Raw genomic sequence first — 23,379 nt, forward strand, 5'->3', positions numbered from 1 at the left:
AAATTATTTGTAAAAATTAATATTTTACTCTATGAGTCGAATGCTCACTTCTATTTACTATTTTTTTTTCTAGGCTACAAGAGGACTCTCATTGTGTTTAACCTGCTTCCTACCTCGCAGGTCTCTTAGTTGCTCTATCTATGTTTGTGTTGCAAATTTTAAAAGTTTTAGAACTTCGCATGTGTTAGAAGATATTTTATTTGACTTAGGACTGTAATAGATTATTATTTGAAATCTGTAACTTATTGATTCTGTATATGTTGACTTGTGGATTAAATTGGTTATGTGGATGAGGGGGCTGAGTTGCTTGTGATCATATTGAGTTGTTGATGATTGTAAGGGTGAGCTGAGCTCTCCAAATGATTTTATTTTATGATCATAGGTCGGGTAAGCCAAAAACACCCTGTTGGGTAGTCCAGTTTATGGCCAGACTTTGTTCGGTTGATTTCTTGAAAATAGACTTGAATATGGGCTTTGAGGTTGGGCTAGAGAATAGTTAAAGTTATCATGGCTTTAGGGGCCTTATCGACCCAAGTCATAGTCTTTGATGCAGCACAAAATTTGAGTCATGACTGTGAGACTCAACTATTAAGTATATAGATCCCACATGTTTATATCTTAAATCAATGATAAACTCGATTTAGGTAAGAATTTCTCAAAAGATGAGATAACACATAACTGATAAGCTTCCCAAAGAGTAACATACAAGGCGAAACTTCTTTATGGTAAAAAAGAAAGGAAAAGAATTTTTATATGGCTAAATAATTAAATTAATAAAAAATTTAAATCTTAATTGTAAGTGAGTGTCTACTTATTGTATAACAAATAATAAATTACAAAATTCTAAAAATAGACTTATCTTTAAATTATCTTAATTATATGTTTTATGATAAGAATAACAAAATATTACAATTTCATATTTTAATGAAAAATTATATAAAATAATGATTTATTATATTTATCGGATCAAATATTAATTTTTGCATATGATTTTATAATAAAATAAAAATTTTAAAATAAATAAATTTTATATATTTATATTTTAAATTTATATTCTGCACACATATCAAAGCTTCAGAATCCTCTTTTCGGCATTAAATCATAATTGACTTGAAACTTTCAGCCAGAGTGGTCCGTCAACCCACACCTTTCGCCAATAAATATAGATAGGTCTCGCAAAATATGCGATGCTATGGAATCAAAATAGTATTACATATTAATAATAAATTAATTTCATGATAGCCTAATTTACTCCAAATTATTAAGTATGAAAATAAATTGTTTATGAGGCAAAATTATTATAGCCTTATTAATTAGTTATATTATTAACAGGAGTTTTGAATCGAGTAAGATCATGATAATTGTATTTTTTTTTTTTTGGTGAGATAATAATTGTATTTTTAATATATGTATTTTTAATATATATATATATATATATATATATTAATTAATTATTAAAATTTATTTACATTTTTGCTGATTTCCAATTCTTTAAAAAGAATTCGATGAATTCATAACTAAAAGATTAAGTAATATTAACTATTAAAAAAAAAGCAATAATTATAAGATAAAAATAATTATTTATAGATGTATAGAAAGATGATTATCAAACTAAAAAGAATGATTATTGAGAGACGTGGAGGAAGAACCCTTGTGAGAGATTAGAAGATATTTTACCATTGCCAATAACGACGCTATCAGAACCATATAAAGTACGAAGTGGAGTTGCTGGTTTCTGTTCTCAGTATTAAGATGATAGTTTGCTCTAGAGTCAACTGTCCAGGCTTGCACTTGATTATTAGTGGTAGAGGATACTAGCTGTACTATAGTTAGAGTTGGAATAGGATACAACCACATGATTTCCATGGGCATCCTTATCACTTTCAATGCTGTACAAATGGGTATCGTTATCACTTTCAATGCTGTAGAATTATATCCAGCTTATTTAGGGATGGCGAGAAAGTTCCCTTACTTGATTCGATCATTTTTTTGGGCTCCGTTCTGATCTTAATTTGTGTAGGGTAAAAACAGAAAGACATTTTCTCATCTTGAAATTTCATAATTCGTCTCACACAATAATATATTATTATTTTTTATTAAAAAATAATTTATTTTTATATATTTAATATTATAATTTTAATAAAATATATAAATATATTATTAAAATAATGTATAAAACTTACATTTTTAATTATATTTTATTTTTAATAAATAAATAAATTTATATTATATACTAATAAATTAAAATGAAAAAAATAAAAAAACTTTCCTCAAGAAAATCTTCCCTGAGGAAACCTGTCCTGCCTGTGCTCTGACGGGAAAGTTCTTGCCCTGACCTCGAACTCTTGTGAGGTGAGAACGAGAGGAGCGATCCTATTAGATAAAGGTGTATTTTTGTAGAGATAAATATTAAGTGTTGTTACAATAGCTGTATCATAACAAACCTTATCTTGTAAGGGTTATTTATACCCAAGATCACAGTTTAATAAAATACCTTTTCTGAGATTGCCTTTATGGTATCAGAGCACTCCTAGGGTTTAAACACCTTTCTTGTTAATTCTTTCTTTCTTTTTTTTTTTTTTCGTTTTTCATCATGTCTACAGAGTCTGCTCTTGATGAGTCTCCTTCTCCTGCTGTTATTTCTTCTTCTTCTTCTTCGATTATCTCAAATTCTTTGACTACTATTCCCAATGTTTCCAATCAGATTCATGTTAAGCTTACTCCTCTCAATTATGTTATTTGGAAGACACAGATGCTACCATTATTGCGTGGCTATAATCTTGATAAACATATCGACAAAAATTATGTTCTACCGAATCCTACCCGCTCGATTCTAATCCCAATCCAAACTTATACTATCGGTTTCGTGAGGATCAGATCGTCATGAGTTGGATTCACGCTTCTCTTTCTGAAGCTTTGTTATCGAGTTCAGTTGGTGCTACATCTGCATTGGAGATTTGGACGCGATTAGAGCAGAGTTTTGCGGCTGGGAATACTGCCCAGGTGCGTCATTTAAAACACGCAATTCATCATTTGGAACGTAATACAGACTCGATTGAAGTCTATATGCAGCGAGCAAAATCCCTTAGTAATCAACTTCTTGCACTTAATAATCCGATTTCAAGTGATGATCTTGTTGGAGCGATTCTTGATGGGTTGGGACAGGACTATCGCCCTTTGTGCGTTCCATTGAAGCTTAAACCGCAGATGCCCTCTTATGACGAATTGTATGGTTTATTGTTGTCTCAAGAATTGCAGCAGAAAAATATGAAAATTCTAGTTCTCTCCAATGATCGCGTTGCTTACAACGCGTAATCAAGAACTGCGATGGGGTTTTCTAATTCGAATGGTCGTGGAAGGCGTGGTGGTCGAGGTAATCGAGGCGGTAAGAGTGGTGGTCGGTTTCAGAATTATCAGATGCCTACTGTTCAACCACAGCAATCTCAGGGTCAGTTTTTCAGTTCTGCTACTTGTTATAACTGTAATGGTTCGGGTCATATTGCCAGACAATGTCCAAGTCAACGCCGAACGGTTTTGCCACCACCACAAGCTTATCATACAGTTTCGGTTCCTGTTGGTTCGGCTCACGCTTGGAATGCTGCTTCAGGTTCACAGGGATATCGTGCACAGCCACAGCCTTGGATTGTTGATACTGGTGCTACACACCATCTTACAGGATCTCTTGGAAACTTGACGATTGATTCTGAATATACAGGACCAGATGAAGTTACAGTAAGCAATGGTAATACAATTCCCATCTCACATGTAGGCAGTACAATATTGAACAATAATCATGATTTTCGTTTGAACAATATTTTGTTTTCTGCTCAATCTCCATTTAGTTTGCTGTCCGTTCTAAATTTTACAAATGATAATCAAGTCTCACTTGAGTTCTTTCCTGACTGTTTTCTTATCAAGGATATCCCCACGAGGAAGGTTCTTCACAAAAGTCCAGTTGAACAAGGTCTTTATAAACTTTCAGCATCTAGTCTTCCGACTGCTGCTATGCATCATATTTCTTTCCGGTCTTGGCATTCTCGCCTGGGTCATGCTCATGATGGAGCTGTTTTATCAACCTTGAAGCATAATAAAATTATTTTTTCTTCCAATAAAAAAGAACTATGTTCATCTTGCTGTGTTAGTAAATCACATCGTTTACCATTTTCATTGTCTACTTTTAATGCGTCTGCTCCACTTGAACTTATTTGTTCTGATGTATGGGGTCCTTCCCCTGTTCCTTCTATTAATGGTAATCGTTATTATGTTCTTTTTTATGATCATTTCAGCAAATATTCATGGTTATATTGTCTCAAACGAAAATCTGATGTACTGTCTACATTTATTAAGTTTCGAAAATTTGTTGAGACTTTCTTTGATCGCAAAATAAAAATGTTTCAATGTGATTGGGGAGGCGAATTTCGGTCTCTTGCTACATACTTGGCTGATAATGGGATTTCACTGCGTTTGTCTTGTCCTTATACGCCACAGCAAAATGGTTGTGCTGAGCGGAAGCATAGGCACATTGTGGAAACTGGTTTGGCTATGTTGAATTTTGCTACTTTACCATTGGATTACTGGGATTTTGCTTTTGAAACTGCAGCTTATGTGATTAATAGGATAGTAACTCCTTTAATACATAAATCGCCTTATGAAAAATTGTTTGGAGCTTTGCCTGATTTGTCCAGTCTTCGTACTTTTGGATGTCTTTGCTATCCTTATTTGCGTCCGTACAATAAACATAAGCTGGAAAATAGGTCTTCACCATGTATTTTTCTTGGCTACAGTTTGGTGCACAAGGGGTACAAGTGCTATGATTTTTTGGCAAAACGGTTGTATATATCCAGACATGTGGTATTTGATGAGCATAATTTTCCTTTTAAATCTCTTAAAGTGCAGGATAATAATGTTCCTGAATCTGTGCACTCAAGCCGCGGTATTCTTGGGCCACCACCAGTACATTTACTTCCAAAAGTGTCTTCTCAACGTGAACCGAATGTTGTTTCTAATACTGAGATTATTTCTGTTGCATCGGGTTCAGACTCAGAGCCCCTACCTGCTCCTATTTCGAATTTGTCAGACACGCAACTGTCTCCAATGGTACAACCAGATCAGTCGGTTCTAGTTCTTCCTCTACCTGCACCACTGGGGAATACTCATCCTATGCTTACAAGGTCAAAGACAGGTCATTCAAAGCCCAGGACATTGTCAGCAATTACACCACCTCTACAACCTGCCACAGTTACAGAAGCAAAGCGCTTTAAAGAATGGCGTGAGGCACTTGATAATGAGATTAACTCATTAATTCAGCTTGGGACTTGGGAGCTTGTTGAAAAACCACCACATGCTAATGTAATCGGCTGCAAATGGGTGTTTAAAGTCAAGGAAAATTCAGATGGTTCTTTGGAACGCTACAAGGCACGGCTTGTTGCAAAGGGGTTTCACCAACGACCTGGTGTAGATTTTGGTGAAACTTTCTCACCAGTTGTTAAACCAGTGACAGTTAGATTGATCTTGAGTCTTGCAGTCTCTCAAAAATGGTTTGTTAAACAATATGATGTTTCTAATGCCTTTTTACATGGTCAATTAGACGAACCGGTCTACATGCAACAGCCTCCAGGCTTTATTGATGATACAAAGCCAAACCATGTTTGCAGACTTCGACGGTCACTGTATGGTTTAAAACAAGCGCCGCGTCAATGGAATAGCTGTCTTAAAGAAGCTCTTCTTCACTTTGGCTTCGTGCAGTCCAAGCTTGATACCTCTCTATTTATTTTTCGGCGAGGCAGTGATGTGCTTTATTGCTTGACATATGTTGATGATTTGCTCATGACGGGAACTAGTGAAATGTTGGAAAAGGAGTTGCAGCAGCACTTGAGGTCGAAATTTTTGCTCAAAGACTTGGGACGTCTACACTATTTCACAGGAATACAGCGCATTGGCGAATGGTACCTTACTCTTCACTCACCAAAAATATATTCTGGATTTATTGAAGAAATGCAAAATGGAAAACTCCAAATCTGTTACTACACCGCAAGCACCAAGTTCCAGATTACAATGTTCTTCTTCTGGTTTTGGAGATCCCACGCTATACCGAAGTACCATTGGCAGCTTATTGTATCTTCTCTTCACTCGGCCTGAGATTTCATTTACAGTAAATAGATTAGCACAGTATATGCATCGACCAACCGAGGAACATTGGCAAGCGGTGAAGCGTGTACTCGTTATTTACAGGAGAAATTGAATATGGCCTACTTCTTCGACCATCATCTGCTTATGAAATCTCGCATATAGTGATTCGATTGGGCGGCGAAGATAGAGGATCGCAAGTCTACGACCGGATTTGCTATTTATCTTGGCTAATCTAGTCTCTGGCGTCAAGAAATAATAAGTGTTTCGCGTTCATCAACCGAAGCAGAATACCGTGCCATTGCAAACACAACTTCTGAGGTACTTTGGATTCGAAACTTGCTACAAGAATTGGGGGTACAAACTAAAATCCCTGTTCTTTGGAGTGATAACTTGGGTGCTACAAACCTTACGGTAAATCCAGTTTATCACAGCAGAATGAAACATGTGCAGATAGATGTACATTTTGTTCGTGATAAAGTTCAGTCTAATGATATTCAGGTTCGATACATCTCTACAAAGGATCAAATCGCTGATGTTTTAACAAAGCCGTTGACTAAACTGCGTTTTCAACAATTACGAACCAAGTTGACTATCTTCCCATATCGATAGTTCAACTTGAGAGGGTGTATTAGATAAAGGTGTATTTTTGTAGAGATAAACATTAAGTGTTGTTACAATAGCTGTATCATAACAAACCTTATCTTGTAAGGGTTATTTATACCCAAGATCACAGTTTAATAAAATACCTTTTCTGAGATTGCCTTTAGATCCTCGCCTTTGACCTGCTCATTGTCATTTCTAAGCTTATTTGATGATTTTATATTTTGTGATTATTAACTCAAATTTTCATATTTATATTAATATAACAGTAATATTACTACTAATATGTTTTGGTTCCCTAAGGAATAGAAAAATATTAGTAAAATATAACTATGCAAAAATTTTTAATTATATTACATTTCTTATCTCTTATCAATATCAAATTTTTTTTTATTTCTATCAATTATCATTGTTATAAGGTTTTATGTAAATTTTCTAAATGCCATAATTTTAATATTTCGTTTTTTTACCTTCTCAAAAAGAAAATATTAAAATAATTAATTATTTGATAATTTTTCATCCATATTAATTGACATAAACTATGATATTTCACTTGTTACATTTTAAAATTTAATAAATTTTTAATTTTTTAGATAAATTTTATCCATTATCACCATATTTGAGTCCTTATAATAACACAATTTCTTGAGCTTTAATTTGTAAAATGTAAAATTCTGTGAACATCGAGTCTTCGAATTTATTAAAATAAAGCGATTTTTTATTTTACAACGAGAGTTATAGAAGAGAAGAATTATAATGTAATTCATAAATGTTAGTGCAACCATATAATATTGAGGTGTTGCATATTCATTTATAAAGAGATTAGTTTGTTCTTTTAAGCTTATGCTAGCTCTCCTTTTTCTATAAAATAATAATAAAAGAAAAAAAAAACTCTCTCTAGAAACCCTAATCATATAAGTTAATATCCTTAATCTATTACTGCTATAACTGTTATATTTACACACTCTGTTGTAAGCATATTTGTTAAAGCCAATATATATAGGAAGAGTGACAGGCGAACACCATGTGCCACTGCATGTTGTTGTGTTGCTGGTTTGAAAATGAAAGCATTCAATAATTAACAGGCTTGATGAGTTGTTGGATCCTAGCCTGGCTTACTAGCTGTCATGGTGGATGTTTTCTTTGGTCTCCTCAACAGGCTTCTGCCTCGCATGGCCTTGTTCTTCCCTGTGTGATTTTAGATTCCCAGTGGCGCCCTGTGGACAAAGTAGGTGGCGTTAAAGCTGCTGAGTGTCTAACTAGTTGATCTGCCTTAAATATGGTTTTGATTTTGGGCTTGAGCCCTCTAGTGGCGAGATGTATGGGGTCTTTTGTTTTAGAGGATTGGGTTGGGTCATTTGTGAGCTTGGACTTAATTTTGTTGTGTCTGCTAGTCAAGCTTAGTTTTTAACCTTTTGTATTTGGGCTTTAGCCCAAGTACCATTTTCTTTTTTATGAAATGTTACCTTTCCATAAAAAAAATCAATTTTTTAAATCAATTTATCCCAAAAATTTAAAAAAAAAAATTTGAGTTTCTTATTTTTTAGGCTAAATCAGGAAATTTAGCTCAAAAATTAAAAATTTTGGTCTAAATTAAGAAATCAAGAAATTTAGTCAAAAACTTTAATTTAGAGATAAATTAAATTTAAATTAAAACTTTAAAGTTAATTTGAATAAAAAATTAAAAATTGGATAAATCAAAGATGCCTTATTATTAGGGGTGAAACTGAACATTTTACCGAATATAAGTGGTGTTTAGATTAGAAGTTTGGAGTAGTTTATGGAGATTTCATATCCAACAGCCAGATCAAACCCATTTGGTAAATATATCGAACAGTTGCTGCTGTTCTGATATATCCTTGCACTGTTACATTTCAAAAAGTTACTTGATCCACATTCCTAACTTTTTGCCAGATGTATAGAATCTGGAAAGGAACTTTTGCATCCTCTCTTTTGGTTGCGATCAATGGTTGAGGCTATTAATTCTGTGATGCATGTTTTCTTTTGGACATCATGATTTTGGAAGCATTATGTCATTCTATGGGTAGTCATTGAAAATTGACTCGCTACAAGAAGTCATTTTGAATGGTCCCAGTCTCCAGGCTTATGCTCCCCTCAAATTTATTGCTTGAGCCATATTTCTATTAAATGTTAATGCATGCATCATTCTGCCAAAAAAGATTGCAGGGTTGTGATAAGAGAGTCCCCCAAATTAAAGAGCTGCATCTTTAAAGCTTCTGCATTTGAGAAATATCATCCCACACCCCTGCTTGCCTTGAAAGTTAATAATGCAATTCTTTTACCTTGATGGATTGATTCTCTGTAAATAATCAAATTTTACCCCAAATTCTTTGGATAAAAGATTAGCTGAGTTGATTATATATATATATGTACATTGTATTTTTTTTCCTAGTATTACCACATAATTAACACGTGATATTCAACACGTGATATTCTCTTCCATAGTGTTATCATATAATATTCTTTATGAAATGTAAGTTATAAATTATTTAATAGTTACTGTTTATATCAAAATAATTAATTTATTTATTAATTATTTTTAAGCCTAAAGATTAATTAAATTGACTTTTTGTGAAATTAATTTAATTGATTTTGTTTTATTAATTTAATTAATTAATGACCTAAGATAATTTATTAAGTAAATATTATTGGATAGTTATCTGAGATAAGGAGATTGACAGCAGTTTCAAAGAGTGAACAAGTAACTACCGGCAATTACAAAACATGAGAAGATGCCTTTCAGAGTTTTCTAGTATCTACAATGAGAGCTATAAAAATTAAATATAGAGCAACGTAAAAGACGTTTTTTAGATGCTTCTAAGTACCTACGAGGAGAGCTATAAAAATCAAATATGCAGCAAAATGAAGAACCCCAACCAAACGATTCAACAACAATAATAAACTCTATCAATCTATCTATTTTTAATTTTATCTGTCTTTTAATTTTCTAAGTTTCGCATTTTTTTTCAAGCCTTGTACATAAATTTTTAACAATCATTACAATTTCTTTTACTATTATTGTTCAATCTGAAATAATATTTTTGAAGAAACTACATTTAGTCTAGTCAATTTTTCACAATTATTTGAAAGAAGTCAGAGAAGCGCATAACTAATATACTAGTATCTGATAAGCCCGTATTTCTTAAAACATTAGTTAGTGATATTGTTTTCCAAACAAATAATCATCTATTAATACTATAATAAATAGCGATTATTATAAGTTAACTAACAATATATTAACATATATTAATTATATATATTTATATCTATATTATATATAAATAGATTTTAATTATTTCTATTATAAAATTTTTATTAAAAAGTTTGAAAAATAAAAATATTAAAAATAAAATTTCAAATAATTAATAAAAAATTAAAATATAATATTATTTTTATATATTAAAATTAAAATATATATATACATTAAAATTATTAATAACCACCTGTATCATCAAAGTAAATTTCCAGTAACAATCTAAAGTTTGGCTTTTGATTTCCTTGCAGTGTAGCCACTTTTTATTGGTGTATCCTGCCGGGATGTTAAATGTTGGACCTGCTGCCTTTCTCTTCATCAGATGAGCCTTTTCTCGGAAGAAATTCAACAACTGTATTGTAATGCTCAGGATGGCTACGACTCATGATAATAATAATAATAATAATATTAATAAGTTGAAATTTTATTTAATATAATAATAATAAATAATTTTAAAAATTTTAAAGACTCTGTATATTTTTTTTTTGTTGAATAAAATTTTTTTTATATTTTTTATGCTATACTTTTTTAAAAAAAAATGTATGCATTTATTTGTAAATTAAAAAAAAATTATAAAACGAACCAAGTTAAAATTTGATCCGTTAATAAAATAAATAAATTTTAAAATAAGTCGAGCTTAAATTGAACTTAAATTTAATATATTTTAAATGAGTAAAGTTCAAGGCTTAAAATTAAACCCAGCCCACAAATAGACTCTTCCCAACCTAGAACTCTAGAGTTACAAAGAAACATTTGAACCCATAAAACACCCTGCCATCCGCTGCCCATGTTACTGACCACTGGAAGAACCGAGCAAAGATTGGAGTCAAACCAAGCAACCCTGCAATACAAGATGTATCCATAGACACCCAACTTCGCACAGCCAAACCATCAACCGGTATAGACCTCCCAAATCATCTCAAAAACATGAAGCTTAACTCTACGCCATGACAAGGTGCTGCCGCAGAGCTCAAGGTACTTGTGAGCCAAACGGGATGGCCTTCCCAACCATAGTGAAGAAGCAGATCCTGAAAATACTAAACAACCAGATCTAGAAAAGCCCTCTCAACCTCATGGAGAAACCTACTTGAACTGAACCATTACCCACTTTTAGGTCCAAGAACCCAACTTCTTGTAGATGGAAAAAGATACCTCCATAACTCCTTTGCATCGCTGCCTGGTCTCCTCCCATTACTTCTGCTCAAGTACAAACAACTCAGCACACAAAAGGTTTTTAAACAAAGACCCTCACACTGAAGCACAGACTAACATGCAAACTAGTCTAATATTATAAAATTAAAGTCACTTTTGATTTGATATTGAAAATTATGATTCAATGAAGTTAATAGCTTTTTTTTTTCCCCTTCTTCAAATATTACTAGAAGCTTTGACGTTCAATAATCTTATGACAAGGACGGGTTTCTGATTTCTAGCTTCTTTATGAATTTACATGGGATTTTGCTGCTCCATTGTCTTTGATGATCTAGGCCGTCTCATGGGTCAGACTCCCACACCTCCCTCCTTAATTGCCTTTAAAGGACCTCACCAGAAATTCTACTTAGGTTGGGTTATTAGAAATTCAGTACTATTTCAACATCTCTTTTTTGCTGGGAAGAGGGGAAGGACAATGAGTTTGGATGGTTTAAATTATTTTTTTTAATAAAAGTATTATTTTAAATATTATTAAAAAAATAATTTAAAATTTTATTTTATTATTATATTATTTTTATTATTAAAATTTATTAAATTTAATTTTAAATTATTTTTAATTAATATATTTAAAAAAATAATTTTCATTTTCACAAGTAATATTAAAAAGGCCCTTAGAATTATTGTTAGGGTTGCTATTAAAAAAATATTTTTTAAATATATTTATTAAAAAATAATTTAATATTAAATTTAATAAATTTTGATCATAAAAATATTTAAATAATAAAACAATTTTTTTAAATTAAATTTTCAATAACATTTAAAATAATAAATTTTTTCTTCAAACTCACTACTATCCACGCAATTACATTCAATGATCTTAATGGTGGTGAGAACAATCTGTATCAACGATCAGCCTAAGTGTGTACAAAAAATTATTTGGTATTAATAGATTTCATATTCTCCAATGTGAACTGCAAATATAATAATAGTCATAAGTTTTACTGTAAATCTCTAATGACATGTAGGACTCTCTTTAAATATTGTAATTTGAAATTTGATGAGTGTGGACATAATAAGGATTAATGAGTAGTTAGCATACTTTGTCATATTAAATATGATTTATTAACATTTGGTTTGACCTTAAGCATGACAATTTTCATGGTTAGATCATTGGTGTTTTCTTGTTGACAAATTTTTGAAAATTATAAGTAATTCACTAAGTAATTTTAAGAGTTAAAATATTAAAAGATTTTTTTTTAAAAAAAAAAATTAGAGTTTCAAAAGTGATTGTTGAGGAACTTCTTTACCATTAGAAATATTTTTTAATTGATTTTTTTTTTCTTTCCTTGAAAATTAATAATTAAAACCATTGAATTATTGAAATATATAAATATATTAATTTTAATAGTAAATTATGTAAATAAAAATCTAAACCTTACTCTCTAAATATTAAATTCTTATTATTTGTATATATCAACTCATATAATAACAAAAGAAATAAAAATATTATTTAATTAGAATAAAATAAATTTGCTTATGGAATAGAAGAAAACAAGTTACTCGCGAAATGGGTCCAATTTATGTAAAAAATTTAAGCAAAAATTTCCGAATTGGTGTTATCAAGCGTCGGCGTAACGCTTTTTTTTTTTTTTTTTTTTTTTAAAAAAAAAAAACTTATTTTTGAGCGAATATTTTCTGCTATAATTAGGAATATATGGAGAAAAAAAATCTATTTAGTAAAAATAGTTTTTAAATAATAATTTTTATATTTTTTAGCATTTGGACACAGAGAAAATAGATTAGTGGACTTTTTTAATTAAAAAAATTAAGTTATTTTTCAAAAAAATTATTTCCTCTATTTAAAAGTGGGAGTTATTTTTTAAATTTTAATAATTTTATTAAAATAAAAAAATATTTATATATGTATAATATAAATATATATTATTAATTTAATATTACAATCAAATAAAAAATATTTTATAAAAAATATTTTCTTATAAAATAATTTTTATAAAAAATATTTTTTACATACAAATTATTTTTTACAAAATAAACAGGATTTTAAACTATGTTTATTTTACAGAAAATAACTTATATATAAAAAATATTTTTCTTGAAAAATATTTTTTCTAAAAATATTTTGTATTATTTAATTATAATACTAAATTAATATTATATATTTATTTCACACATATAAATGTCTTTTTATTTTTTAATAAAATTACCAAATCTAAAATGTGAAAATCACTTTCTATTTTAGAAAAGAAGTCATTTTTCTTAAAATTAACTTAGTTTTATCTTTAATTAAAAAATATTTTTTCATCAATTTTTTTAAGTATTTTAAATATTAAAAAATTTAAAAAATATTTTCCTTCGAATAAAAGGAACCTTAGAGTTATAAATAACAACAATACATTGTATTTTAAATTTTTTAATTGATCATTTCTAATTAATGAATATTATTTTTATAAAATAAAATTTTAATTATTTTCAAAAATACACGTTAATGGCAATAAAGTGGTTATATATATATATATATATATATATATATATATATATATATATATATATATATATATATATTATAATTTTCTATTATATGAAAAAAGAAAAAGAAAATGAAGCCTCCTTTATAGACTATGTTCAATTCGTATTAGTGATTAAAATAAGTAATGAAAGTATACTTTTCTTTCCCTTCCATAAACAAATATTAATTTCTCTCTCTAATTATTTGAACATAAAAATTTCAATTTTAATCATTAAATTGTCGATTTACGGAAGCCATAAAGAAAATATTATTAAAAAAATCGAAGGAATCCAAATAATTAATTCACATAGTCATATAATCAGCCACCAATTAATATTAAAATGATCTATTTTGGACTCCTTATTGTAGCCCTCTATCTTTCATAATATAATATATAATATAATCCCTTCCACGTTAATCACACCATTAGATTTCACCCCCTTTTTTACATACAACGATAATAATATTTAATTTTCTAAATTATTTTTATATATAAAAATAAGAGGTAAATAAATTATATGTTAATACCACCAACCTCATAATCTACATATATATAATAAGCTCTGTTTTACCTTTATTTTTATATTTTTTATCTTAAAAATTAACTTATTGTATTAAATATTAATTTTTTTATCTAAATTTTTTCAAATTTTAACTACTAAAATCTTGTCTCATATGAAAAATAATAATTATCTAAAATTATTTTTATTGCATTTTCTGAAAAATTTTAAAATTTTAAATTTATAATTTCAAGTATTAAATAATTTTACTCATCATATTTTATATCTATAAAAATTAATCTTTTTTAATTACATTTTCAATTAGACTAAGAAGTTGTGATTTATTTTTTTTTAAATTGTACTAATACATATTTAAATAATTATTCATTAAAAAATTATTAATAAAATTTGAAAAATTATTTTAAAAAATATTTATTATATTTAAAATTTAAAAATTTTAATAACGATATCTCTAAAATCACTAGGATGTGTATGTGTTTTTTTTTTCTAATTTTTTATTCTTTTATTGATATATGATAATTTATTTTAAAAAAATTATTAATAAACTTATTTCAAATGTTAAAATTTAGTTATATATATATTTCTATATTTTTTTATCAAATATAAAATTATATAGATTACAACTAAAAAAATTTAGTTATCATAAATAAAATTACAATTAATTAAAAATTTATCACTAATAAAATTTTATAATATAATTTTAAAAATATAAAAAATATTAAATTATATATTTTATATTTAATTAAATATTTAAATAAATAAATCGGATAACAAATACAACATGTAAAATTCATATCCGATTCGAACCCATTATGAATGTTAAATTTCAAATTCAAATGTATCACAAACTTAATTATATACTAATCAAACTCATTTTACTAAGGTTTGATTGAATTGAATACTCATAAATATTCGATCAGTTCCCATTCCTAATCAAATTAGTTAAAGAGAAGAATAATAATTTTGATCACGATCTAGTAAATCAAATATACAAAACGAAGCTGAAGGTAACCGAAGTTCAAGATCGTTGATTGTGATTTTTGAGCTGGGGTTTGTGATTTCTAGATTGATGAGTTTCTGATTTGAGCTGGGATTAATAGATATTCGATAGAAAGAGAAGAAAAACCCTAGATTGTTAGATTAGGGTAGATTTTTTTTTTTCTTAAGTTCGTGTTTGGTAGACTTTTTGAATTTTTTATTTTTTATTTTTAATTGATTATTTAAAAATAAAAATTAATGTTTCATATTTTTGTAATAAATTACAAATATTTTTTAATCTATTAAATTAAACCTTATTCTGCTCACATTAAAAAAGGTCTATTATTAAAGTAAAGTATTTTCAGTAACAATTTTTTCAATTAATTGAGTACTTAATTTTATTTAGAAAATATAAAGTTCTTTATTATTCTTATCGATCTCATTGATGAAATAAATATTTTATTATTAAATAATTAAAAATAAAATTTTTATAAAAAAATACATTTATTTTTTATTAAATGAAAATTTTGGATTAATTTAGTTCAAAATTATTTTATTTAAGTTTTATTCCATTAGAATTTTGAGGCCCATGTTTTTCAGCTTAGTCAACTGTGGAGAGAAAGAGAAAGAAAAGGGGTTTGGAGTTATTATTTAGCAGGACAGTTGATGTTGATGGCCATTGGGTTCATGCACTTGCCAATCATCTCTTACTAACTTTGTTTGAGTGGGGGAAAGAAATAAATTATAAAAAAAATTATTATTATTTAATATTTATATTTTAATAAAATTAATTATTTAATTTTTATATTTTTAAAATATATTATTTAATTTTTATATTTTAATTTTATTAATTTATTTAATCTTTTGGTTAAATTCATCATTTATCAAAGATTTTATGTCAATTAAAATATAATTTAATCTTTTTTATTTTAATAAATTAATTAATTTTTATATTTTTAAAATTAAATTAATTAATTTATATAATTTAATTCCGTTAATTCCCTTTAATCCCTCCTATTATTTGTTTATATCTAAATTATTTTGAAACTCTCACTCTCATTTCTTTATTATTTTCTGTTATTTTTTTTTATTTCTTTTTTTTCACATTTTTTTCATTTGCACCCATAATATTTTCTCACTCATTCTCTTTATTTTTCATCTTTTGATAAAAATTAATACAAGCTATACACAGAAAAAAGTTAATTAATTCTTTTACATCTCAAGTAGTAAAGGCAGTAATATAGAAAATTTATTTTCTAATAGAGAAAACATAAAAGTGAAACTCAAGGAATTGAATGTAAATATTTAAATAATTAAAAAAAATATAAATTCATATTTAAGCTCTATAACGTAAAATTTTTATTTTTATTAAGGAATATCTTTTTCAATGCAGAAATTAATGAATTAATTTTAATAAAATAAAGAATTAAATAATAATATTTTTTAAAATATAAAAATTAATTAATTAGTTTAACTAAAATAGAGAAAAAATAATAATTTAACTTGATAGACTTATAGAAAATTTGACAAAAAAATTAAATAGTTGAATTAAAGTAAAATATAAAAATTAAATAATGTATTTTTTAAAATATAGAGATTAAATAATTAATTTTATTAAAATATAAAAATTAAATAATAAATTTTTTCAAAATTATAGTTGGATAAAAGCTATTTTTACCCTGAACTTTTTTTTTTCTAAACTTCTTTACAAAATTTCCTTTTTTTCCTTTAAAATTAAGGGCTAACTTGTTAATTTAAGGTAATACTTAGGATAAAAGGCAAACTCTATAAAAAAATATGCAGAGCGTCCAATTTCAAAAAAGTTGGCTGCAAATATACTTATTAATTGTTAGGTAAGAAAAAATTGATAAAATAATATAAAATGTTAAATTAAAATTATGAATTTTTTAAATACAAATAGCAATAATACAAAAACATCCATAAAGATGATAGAATTTTTCTATTTGTGAAATATGAAAAATATAGTATTTAATTTATTATAAAAATAATTATTTATGACAAATATGAAAAGATATTAATTTTTCTGAAATAGGAAAAATACTATTTTTTGTAATTAATAAAAATAATTATAATAATTTTCATGATATTTTATTAGGACAATTAAGTTAAAAAAATTAAAATTATATTTAAAAGTCATAATATTAGCTATTTTAATTGTGAAAAATATATTTTTAAATTAAAAAATATTTTCTATTATTATATAATGAAAATTATGTAAGTTAAATGTTATAAAAAATTAAAATTCCTTAGATTAAAGAATGTTATTTATTTAATATGATTTGACGTGCCATTTTAAATAATATTACATTATATTCATAAAAAAATAATTATGTATTTTCATTTGTAATTTAGCATCAAACAATAGTACATATCCTCGTCAAGAAAAATACATAAAAACAAGAAAAGTTGATAAACGGCCAAGAAGTGAGTCAACCAAACAAGCCATAAGGTAAAAACAACTACATCATACTCGCTCTCTGGTACGCATTTACGGCCTTGGTTCTGTTATTGCCGTTGGCGTCCATTATCCAACACCACTCCTCTGGTTTTTGCCTCTCTCTCTCTCTCTCTCTCTCTGCCTTTTTCTTTCTCTCTCCAAAAACAAGAAAAGGTGAATCATATTAACGTTCTGATAATTATAATAACCATTGCAAAAGTCTAGCTAAGATTGATTCCTATAATACTGTGTATCTGAGGATTTGGTTTCTTTGATTCAAATAAAGTTGTTGCCTACACGTGCGTTTCATGTCTCTTTGGCCTAATGCTTGTTGTTCTTATATAATTGTTATTCCTTCTTTGCAATATTGAATAATCTAACCCACTTAAACGTTTGTGTTTGTTATGTTTCGAAAATGCATTGCAGTGTGTTTCGATTCTGATTGAGTTTTCCCTCTAGAAAGTGGTTCTAAACTATATGGATTCTTTGGTTTTTGATGGAGGAGAGCAAAACAAGCTCTGTCCTTTCAACCCAGGTAAAAAATGGCTGTCTTTTCCTTTATTTTCATTTTCTTTATTCAATCTTCTTTTTTGAGGGGAAATTATGGTTCGTTGTTTTTAAGTCTTTTTTTTTTAATGATATGGATGAGCTGGTGTAGCCATTGGCATTGATATTGGGAGAGAAGATGTGGGCTTTTTTTTGGGGGGGATTACCGATTTATATAAGGTTTCACCATAATTGAAACTCTAGTTTTTTTTATTTTTTTTTTATTTTTATATTGATAATGGGAGAGAAGATGTGTGCTTTTTTTTGGGGGGGATTACCGATTTATATAAGGTTTCACCAGAATTGAAACTCTAGTTTTTTTTTTTTAAAAAAAAAAAAAAAAAAAAAAAAACAGGCTTGTAATTTAGTATGCGAGAAAGTGCAGAGCCAATCATGGGAGGCAGGAATAGGCCGTGAAGAATCTGCAATTGTTGAATTGCAGAAGAAATTCAATATTTTATCATTATCTGGGTCGCTTTAAATCAATAATGATTCTTGATTATACAAGATGCAAATTTTGATCTGGGTTTTTACTGGAAAGAAGAAGAAGGCCTGAGTTACTGACTATTGTTAGAAAGAGGAGGTGATCAGTGGATCCAAAATGGAGCCAACAGCTCCTCTGCATAATCCAGCTCCTCGGAAAAAGATGACCAAGCAATTGACAGGGAAAAAAGATGATACACCAATGCATTCTGCAGCTAGAGCAGGAAATCTGGCTGCTGTAATGGAAATCTTTTCTGATACCTTGGGGGAAGAATTGACGGAATTGTTAGAGAAGCAAAACCAGTCAGGAGAGACTGCCCTTTATGTAGCTGCTGAATATGGTTATGTTGATTTAGTTAGGGAAATGATTAAATATTATGATCTTGCTGGTGCTGGTATCAAAGCAAGAAATGGGTTTGATGCATTCCACATTGCTGCCAAGCAAGGGGATTTAGGTATGTTCCAATAGTGCAGCTGTTTGATTTTGTTTTTTTTTTAATCTTTAAGGAAGATAGCATTAGTTCTGCCTTTTTGTTTTTTTCCAGATATGTTGGCAATTCTAATGGAGGCCCATCCAGAATTGGCTATGACTGTTGATTCATCAAACACTACGGCTTTACATACGGCTGCGACACAAGGGCATATAGAGATAGTGAATTTTTTGTTGAGTGCAGGGAGTAGCCTGGCAACCATTGCTAGAAGCAATGGGAAAACTGCCTTGCATTCTGCAGCTAGAAATGGACATTTGGAGGTTATTAGGGCACTTGTGGCGATGGAGCCTGGGATAGTGACAAGGATAGATAAAAAGGGGCAGACAGCACTTCACATGGCAGTGAAGGGGCAAAATGTTGAGGTGGTACAGGAATTGATAAATGCAGAACCTTCATCGGTGAACATAGTTGATACCAAGGGCAACACAGCATTGCATATAGCAACTCGGAAAGGAAGAGTTCAGGTGAATGGATTCTCTCCCCTAATATATAAAAGGTGACTTTATTCTTGTTCCGTAGATCATTTAGTATACTTTCCCAAGGAGTTGAATGCCAGTGCTGAAATTTTGGGTTTATATCAAATTGCTCAATTATTTAATTTGATTGCCTTGATACTTTGCTTAGCTGCTAAGAACATGTGACTAATAAGAAACTGAAGAGGTAGTATTCAAGGCTAATTGCACTGTAGAAAGATTGGGTTTTGCTTTACCAAGAATTGATAGTGAAACAGTGTTAGTTCAACAAAATTACTTTGACCTCCTCATGATTTGAGAGATCTATGTACTGGCGAAGTTTTGCTCTGTCAGGCTCAGCAATTCACTTGGCTAATTGTTATTTTGGTCAAATCCTCTTAATAGCCTGTTAGATTTTGGCATATTAAGGAACAAATTCCTCAACCGTATATGTTATTTGTAGGGCTGTATTTTTTCAATGCTATGCATATTGCATAATTGTTGTTTCTTCTAATATAAAATGGATAAACGCTTTTCATGTCGGTTGTTGAAATTGCATTGCCTGTTGACTTCTACACAAGAGCCTGACATATCTGACAACTTGCTGCAATTAATTGAACTTAGTGGAAACTATAATATAGTGAAAATGGTTATAAAGTCAAAATTGGAAGTTTGTGGGGTTGAGATTCTGATTATTTAAACCTCAAGTTGTGGAATGAGAACTTGAAAATTGCGATCCTGATGTCAGCTTGCAGAGTTTGCTGATTTAAATATATACTGTTAGCTCTTCTAGATTGTTCCTTAATTTGGAAGGATTTAGTTTTGGAAACCTGTGCTGTTGTCCTGAAGGTGCTTACTAAAGCACTAAAAAACGTATCTTAATTGTTACAAAGTTTAGTATATGAACATTGCTCTTATGGTGTTGTAACGGAGATTTTAAAAAAAGATATACAAGTGGCTACTGAAAGTTTTGAACCTATGCCAAAGTACTCCATGATCTGTGGTCAAACAAATGAGGTAAGCTAGTGTCCTGTGTATATGTAATAGCCGAAATCCGAATACCATTTATGCCTGAAAAAATGAAATGGATTAATAGACATGGTAGTGTTTTGTTTGTGCAGATTGTGCACTTGCTACTCAAGCACAACGAAACAGACATAAAAGCTGTCAATAAGACCGGTGAAACTGCATTTGATACTGCTGAGAAAACTGGACACCCAGATATTGCAGAAATTTTGCAGGAACATGGGGTTCAGAGTGCCAAATTTATTAAGCCACAAGCAACAAATCCTGCAAGAGAATTGAAACAAACTGTGAGTGACATAAGACATGAAGTTCACAACCAGTTGGAACACACCCGTCAAACTCGCAGGCGAGTGCAAGGCATTGCTAAACGCGTTAACAAAATGCATGCAGAAGGTCTTAACAATGCCATCAACTCGACAACTGTTGTAGCCGTCCTCATTGCCACAGTAGCCTTTGCTGCAATCTTCACTGTCCCTGGCCAATATGTCGATGATGTGAATGATATTCCCCCAGGACAATTCCTTGGGGAAGCAAATATTGCTCCAAAAGCTCCATTTATAATATTCTTCATCTTCGATTCTATTGCTCTCTTCATTTCTCTAGCTGTTGTGGTGGTGCAAACATCAGTTGTTGCAATAGAAAGCAAGGCAAAGAAGCAGATGATGGCGATTATTAACAAGTTGATGTGGATAGCTTGTGCACTTATATCAGTAGCATTCTTGGCTCTGTCATTTATTGTGGTGGGAAAACATGAGAAATGGTTGGCAATTAGTGTTACAATCGTAGGAGCAAGTATAATGGTTACAACTCTAGGAACAATGTGTTACTGGGTAATAAAGCATCGGATTGAAGCCTCAAATATGAGGAGCATACGAAGATCATCATTCGGAAGCTGGTCTCGTTCACTTTCAATGTCAATGATGTCAGATACAGATATCTTAAACAATGAATATAAGAAAATGTATGCAATTTAATACTTCCCATATGTGATCTTCATTTTGCATACTGCATCTTTCATTTTTTTTAATCTTTTTATAAAGTTGACTTCTAAATCTATCGGCTTCAAGAGTGGTTAGGCTCGTCCTTCTAAATCTTTCTCTTTAGTTCAATTTAGTTTAATTTGTTAAAAATTTTAACTTATTCAATTTTTAATTTTTTAAACCCAACCAATCAACGCTCACACCAACCGGCAGTAAGTAGAGTGATGTCAAAATTGTAATGACCTTTGTCCCCAAAGGTCCATTTAGCCAATTCACTACATTGTAATGGGTTACTTATCAAATGAGTGGGATTTCACCTTTCAAGTTTCATGTCAATCTTTTGTCCACCTATGTCTACATGCAAAGGATGTAAAATTTTCTCTTGTGGGATCCATGTTAGATACGGCCATAATATGGTCTTCTGGAGGAGTAATTATATAATATATTCGTGATTTCATTTAAAATATCTTACTTAAAATGGTAAATTAATATATATATATATATATATATATATATATATATATATATAAAAGTGAATTTTATAAAATTATAACTACTAAATAATTATCAAGTAATTTTTGTTTTTTTAAAATTTAACATTTAAATTTATATATGTATTAAATTTTTATTGGCTTATCATTTTATGTAATATGCCCATATTGAATAATAACTTTATAATATAATTTCTCCCTGTAGAGGATAGTTGGGGTCACTCGAGCTCGCAAAACAGTGCTTTGGACTCAAAATATTCTGTTTTGGTACATATAATTAATTGATCAAGGCGAGCATGGCGGGTGGCGGCGGTGGTGTGTATGAGGTTGCTTCTCTTATTTCCCTAGGATTTTAGGAGAGGGATTGGTTTGGTTTGATTTGATCAGAACGGATATGGGTCGATTTGATTAAATATGAGTTTAGATTAATTTGTTTAGATGGATTAGACTTGCTGTTGGCCTTGTATTTGAGGATAATAACTGATAGGGTTTTTGTGGGTATTCGATCTGATTGCATCTTATTAGCACAGGTTCGAGTTTGAAAAATGATATCTGTGATAGTTCAAACTAGGTTCGAATTTATATGTTGGATATCCATTTTTTAATTCGTTTATATAAATACTTAATTAAATATAAAATATATATTTTTTCATAATAATATTTATAAATTTTTATATATTTTATTTTAAATAAAATATAATTTAAATATTTTATAGAATTATTAAATTTTTAAAACAAAAATTATAAATAAAAAAATATTTTTTTTATGTAGATTATGAATTAAAATATATAAAATTAAATGGATTTAGATATTTTTTGGATAATAACAATTGGGTTTGAGACGGATTTGAATAGTTAAAAATAAATTTTAATCGATCTTGAAATTGATTCAGATTTTAAAAATATTAATCAAATTAAAATTCAAATAGAATAATTTTTACAAATACCCTACTTTTGCCATTCGTAGTTGTATTAAGTCCTTTGCATTTCTTAGTCATTTGTGTAGATCCAAGGTGTACTCTTTACCCTTTTTAAACTTGAAATGCAAGTTAGCATATTAAAAAAAATAATAATAAAACTCATCAAATTTGATATGTGGAACTTAAATTCTAAAGTATATGATTAAAATTTTTAACTATTAATAACTTGATACATGGCAAATAAAATTTTAAAATTAAATACAAACAAAAATTATAAAATTAATTTTAAATATTTAAATTAATTTTTTATCATGTTATAATTTAAATTATTATAATTTATTAAAGTTAATA

At 28.8% G+C, this 23,379-nt stretch overlaps 1 protein-coding gene across 2 annotated transcripts; it reads left to right on the plus strand.

Moving 5' to 3' along the window:
• The first annotated feature begins 17,635 nt into the window (after window positions 1-17,635).
• On the plus strand, window positions 17,636-21,687 carry LOC131168758 (ankyrin repeat-containing protein At5g02620-like). 2 transcript variants are annotated; one of them, XM_058142594.1, is made up of 5 exons: window positions 17,636-17,747; window positions 18,066-18,174; window positions 18,541-19,123; window positions 19,214-19,623; window positions 20,733-21,687. In XM_058142594.1, exons 3-5 carry the CDS (start codon window positions 18,787-18,789, stop codon window positions 21,609-21,611), a joined length of 1,626 nt encoding a protein of 541 aa, XP_057998577.1. In that variant the 5' UTR covers window positions 17,636-17,747; window positions 18,066-18,174; window positions 18,541-18,786; the 3' UTR covers window positions 21,612-21,687. The 2 variants fall into 2 exon arrangements, with proteins under 2 accessions (XP_057998577.1, XP_057998576.1); XM_058142593.1 differs by lacking the exon at window positions 17,636-17,747 and adding an exon at window positions 17,800-17,938.
• Window positions 21,688-23,379: the final 1,692 nt, after the last annotated feature.

This window comes from Hevea brasiliensis, unplaced genomic scaffold (assembly GCF_030052815.1).
Source record: "Hevea brasiliensis isolate MT/VB/25A 57/8 unplaced genomic scaffold, ASM3005281v1 Scaf578, whole genome shotgun sequence".
In the NCBI taxonomy this organism is placed as follows: domain Eukaryota; kingdom Viridiplantae; phylum Streptophyta; class Magnoliopsida; order Malpighiales; family Euphorbiaceae; genus Hevea; species Hevea brasiliensis.

What these genes read in the sequence shown, in the direction of transcription:
- LOC131168758 (XM_058142594.1), top strand. Translation starts at nt 18,787, where the DNA reads ATGGAGCCAACAGCTCCTCTGCATAATCCAGCTCCTCGGAAAAAGATG. An exon ending in TGCCAAGCAAGGGGATTTAG is followed by an intron (nt 19,124 to 19,213) that starts GTATGTTCCAAT and finishes GTTTTTTTCCAG; the next exon opens with ATATGTTGGCAATTCTAATG. An exon ending in CTCGGAAAGGAAGAGTTCAG is followed by an intron (nt 19,624 to 20,732) that starts GTGAATGGATTC and finishes TTGTTTGTGCAG; the next exon opens with ATTGTGCACTTGCTACTCAA.